This window comes from Poecilia reticulata, linkage group LG3 (genome assembly GCF_000633615.1).
Source record: "Poecilia reticulata strain Guanapo linkage group LG3, Guppy_female_1.0+MT, whole genome shotgun sequence".
Taxonomy (NCBI): domain Eukaryota; kingdom Metazoa; phylum Chordata; class Actinopteri; order Cyprinodontiformes; family Poeciliidae; genus Poecilia; species Poecilia reticulata.
Window position 1 is genome coordinate 31,887,364 of NC_024333.1, and position 4,159 is coordinate 31,891,522.

Consider the following 4,159-nt stretch of genomic DNA (forward strand, 5'->3'; position numbering starts at 1 on the left):
GGATGAAGATCCCCTCCACCTCCTCCAAAGCTTCTCCTCCCTGAAAGATGCTCCACCCACCAAGACCTGGACAAAGGTCAGAGTTCATCCACCAGCATATGAGGGGACTGTGGAGAGAGCTCTGACTCAGCTGGAGAAGAAGAACCAAGTGATGATCAAGAAGTTGATGGAGATGAAGAGGATCCAGCAGTTTGCTGTTGATGTGACTCTGGATCCTGATACAGCTCATGCTAGTCTCATCCTGTCTGATGATGGAAAACAGGTGAAACATGGAGATGAGCTAAAGAATCTTCCAGACAATCCAGAGAGATTTGATAAGTGTGTTAATATTTTAGGACAGCAGAGTTTCTCTTCAGGCAAATTTTACTTTGAGGTTCAGGTTAAAGGAAAGACTAAATGGGATTTAGGAGTGGCCAGAGAATCCATCAGCAGGAAGGGAGAGCTTACATTGAGTCCTGAGGATGGTTTCTGGAGTATTTGGTTAAGAAATGGAAATGAATATGAAGCTAGTGCTGACTTTCCAGTCCGTCTCCGTCTCCATCCTGGTCCTCAGAAGGTCGGGGTGTTTGTGGATTATGAGGAGGGTCTGGTCTCCTTTTATGATGTAGATGCTGCAGCTCTGATCTACTCCTTTACTGGCTGCTGCTTCAAGGAGAAACTCTACCCTTTCTTCTGTCCATGTAATAATGATGCAGGTACAAATTCTGCACCTCTGATAATCTGTCCTGTTTATTAGGCTGATCGTTGATCTGATGAAGATGATTTTAAGATGAATCTTCATCATCTCCTGCTGGTGGAGATGAGAGGTTGGGAACATCCTCAGGAGGGTGTCACTTATTTTCTGCTTCAGTTTCTTCACATTTTCAGCTTCTGATTAGTTATGAAGTCAAGTCAGATTGTTTTAAGCTCAGAGTTTATTTAATTGTTCTACTGATTGTTTCATCTTGTTTCCTTTTCCTTATTGTATTGATGATCAGTTTTAAATCTGCATACAATGTTTTAACCTGTTCATCAAATGAAAACAGATTTTTAATAATAACATTTAAAGCATTTTAAATTCTGCTTCATGGTGGTTTTATGTGAACTTTTAAATCAGGAGTGCAAATGTAACACGAAATGATTGATGAATAGAAATATTATATTGTGAAATTTACTTTTTTCTATTCATTTCTGAGGTCATATTAATCTTTAAACCTGCATGACTGGAACTTGGTGCAGCTCTGTGTTTCTGCCGCAGCTTCACCACAGTATCAATTGACTCAAGTTTATTTGTATCCCATATTTCATTATAATTTACATCATAAAAACAAAAATGCAAAGTTATTCAACCCACAAGACAATTATTGGAATCTTATATTTTGCCATGGTCATTCATCAAAATGTTTCTTAGTGTTTAAATTTGCAGTTACTTCAGCTGTTGGTCTTGCTGTGATTCACTTGTCAGGTCATAAGTGGCTGATTTTATAATATTTAGACCCGAGCAGCTAAGTGCTGCGAAGGCCTATTGTTTTCATGCTGTTTTTTTTTTCTTTCACCGTTTTTACGTGCCTTTTTAGAGGCTTTATCATATTCAAAAACTCACCAATCTTGGCAGACGCATACAGCCTGTGTAAAATTTACGTATTTTAACATATTCGCAGAAATCACAAAAGAAACGGCTCAACGGCGCCACCTAGCAACTTTCAAAATTCCCTCTGCTATGATCTTAGTTCATCGTAGAGACATGAAATTTGGTTCACTTGTAGAGTTCCCCAAGACGCACAGAAAATATAATTAATGTCATAGTGCAAGTCAAACAGGAAGTCGGCCATTTTGGATTGAAGTTCCGATTTTTACCCCATTTTGGCCATTTACGGCCGTTTACACCCTTCGCATTTGATCGAACTTCTCCTAGGGATTTCAATCGATCATCTTCAACCTGGATCTGTTGGTTCATAAGGCATGGCCGATTAAAAGTTATCAAAGGTTTGCGTTTTTGCGACTGCTAACGGGGGATTTCCTGGGGTCAAAGTTCACCTATTTGCCAGGAAACACAAAACTGTCATAACTCCTACACAAAAACTCACAGAGGCACCAAACTTTCAGTGATTGATCATCATCGGGTCCCCTACAATACCCATTGGTGAAATTATGACATCACTTAGGCCACGCCCCCTGAGAACAGGAAGTGTCATGTTTTACTATGAACGGTCGCTTTCTGACCCCTTTGACCTAATCAACATGAAACTGTGTCGACAGACAGAAAACATGTTGGTGTGTTACGGATTCCAACCCCGTTTGTTTTCGATGGAGTAGGTGGGCGTGGCGAAGTGACCTTTAACGCCATGTCCATACATTTGGCTCTAGATTCCACAATTTTGAACCAAGCACCCAACTCACCGGGATGGATCCTTATCCACTTGTGAACAGGAATCCATAAATATCTTTCATGGGTGTGGCCTAATTTCTCTACAGCGCCCCCTACAATAGTTTAAATGATCAGCCCCAAGACATGCTTTAACTAGAATTATGAAACTTGGTACTCATATGTACTGTGTCAGGACCTACCAAAATGTCTCTTGGAGCAATGGTCCAAACCCAACAGGAAGTCGGCCATTTTGGAGCAAAGCCGCAATTTGCTTTTTTTTTTATAAATGTCCCATCTGATCGAACTCCTCCTACAGCTTTTGACATACAGTCTTCAAACTCAGTCAGCACGCTCCTGAGAAGTTGAAGGTAAAACGTTATCACAGGATTTTTCATACATCAAAGCATGTGGGCGTGGCTAAATGTCAAACTTTGACTATTTGCCATAAAACATCAACGTGTGATAACTTCCACATACAATGTCACAGCTGCATAAGACTTCCTATGTCTCACTACTGACCAGCCCTAATCACATTTAGGTGGTCAATTGATAACATCACCTTAGTCCCGCCCACTTCCGACAGGAAGTCACCTGTTTTTTCTGCTGTACTTTTACTCTATGATTCATATGGATTTAATCCTGTGCCAGCTGACCTAACATGACAAGATGATGAATAATACCATGATAAATGGTATTATTGATTAAAAGGTCATTCTCCTTTTGTTAATTTTGTGGCCGAATAGAAGATATAAACTCAAAATATTAAATAGGCCCTTTGATTTTTGTAAATTTGTCCTTTTAGGATAGTTTTAGTTACTTTTCATTGATTTTGTTGACGGCCTATATTAATCTGGGTTTGGTTAATTTCTTTGGAGTTGCGCAACAAAACAAAAGAAAAACAATTGTTTATTGAAACAATACTGAAGTCGATTTCAAGTACACAATACTGAAGTGTACTTGAAAGTGCACTTTAATTTGACCTGTAATTTATTCAGATCTGTAACATTAATGTCATCTTTGACTTGAAATTCATTTGAAAGATTCCTGAGAAATTCTCTATGGAATATAGCTATATATTTTTTTTAATTATTGAATGTTTAGTTATTTTGGATAACAGTTTAACCCCGTTTAAATGTGAATGCTCATTTGTTTTTATTTTTATTTATGACCTTGTTTAGGTCAGGGTTTTTTTTCCACCCCCTGTTTCAACACAGGATGGTGAGCTTTATTGAACCAAACTACTTTACTGATTCTGGACGTATTTGAATTGGATGATGGACTAAAACAGTCGGATCATTGATTGATGGACCATTAATCACCCTGGATTCACAAATGGACTTAAAATAGAAAAAAAAACTCTTGGGTGTCATCAGGGTTTGTTGTTTTGTTTTTTTCTTGTTGTGTCTATTGGTTATACTCGCAGAAAATCACTATTATTATAAATATTATTGTTATTACTTTCTGTCTGATGGTGTTTTATTCACACACACAGGCTCCACAGCCGAACCTTTCTGACTGCCTGTTATGTTTGGCCGTAATCAGGCGCCTATAGTCTTAATTAGCGTTACACATGCAAAACATTGTTAGTCGATGTTTCCCTCAGAGAAATTAACTTATATGAAGACGGGACAGAAATTCTTCCACAGGGAATAAAACTATAGAGATTCATCATTTTCCAGAGTTAACATCGGTGCTTTCTTTCAGTGGTTTGGTCTGCAGTGGTTTCACCAGCACTTATAAATGTTATCCATCAACATACGGGGACTGTTTCTCATTGTAACTGGTGTTACATCGATATGCTTCCTGACTGCT

General features: G+C 38.5%; 1 protein-coding gene across 1 annotated transcript; it reads left to right on the plus strand.

Annotated features, from left to right (window-relative positions):
- Position 1: 1 nt before the first annotated feature.
- Positions 2-1,413, plus strand: LOC103463036 (E3 ubiquitin-protein ligase TRIM21-like; the record flags this gene model as incomplete). Its single annotated transcript, XM_017303881.1, has 1 exon — positions 2-1,413. A coding segment is annotated over one exon (735 nt), but the record flags the coding sequence as incomplete, so codon positions are not given.
- Positions 1,414-4,159: the final 2,746 nt, after the last annotated feature.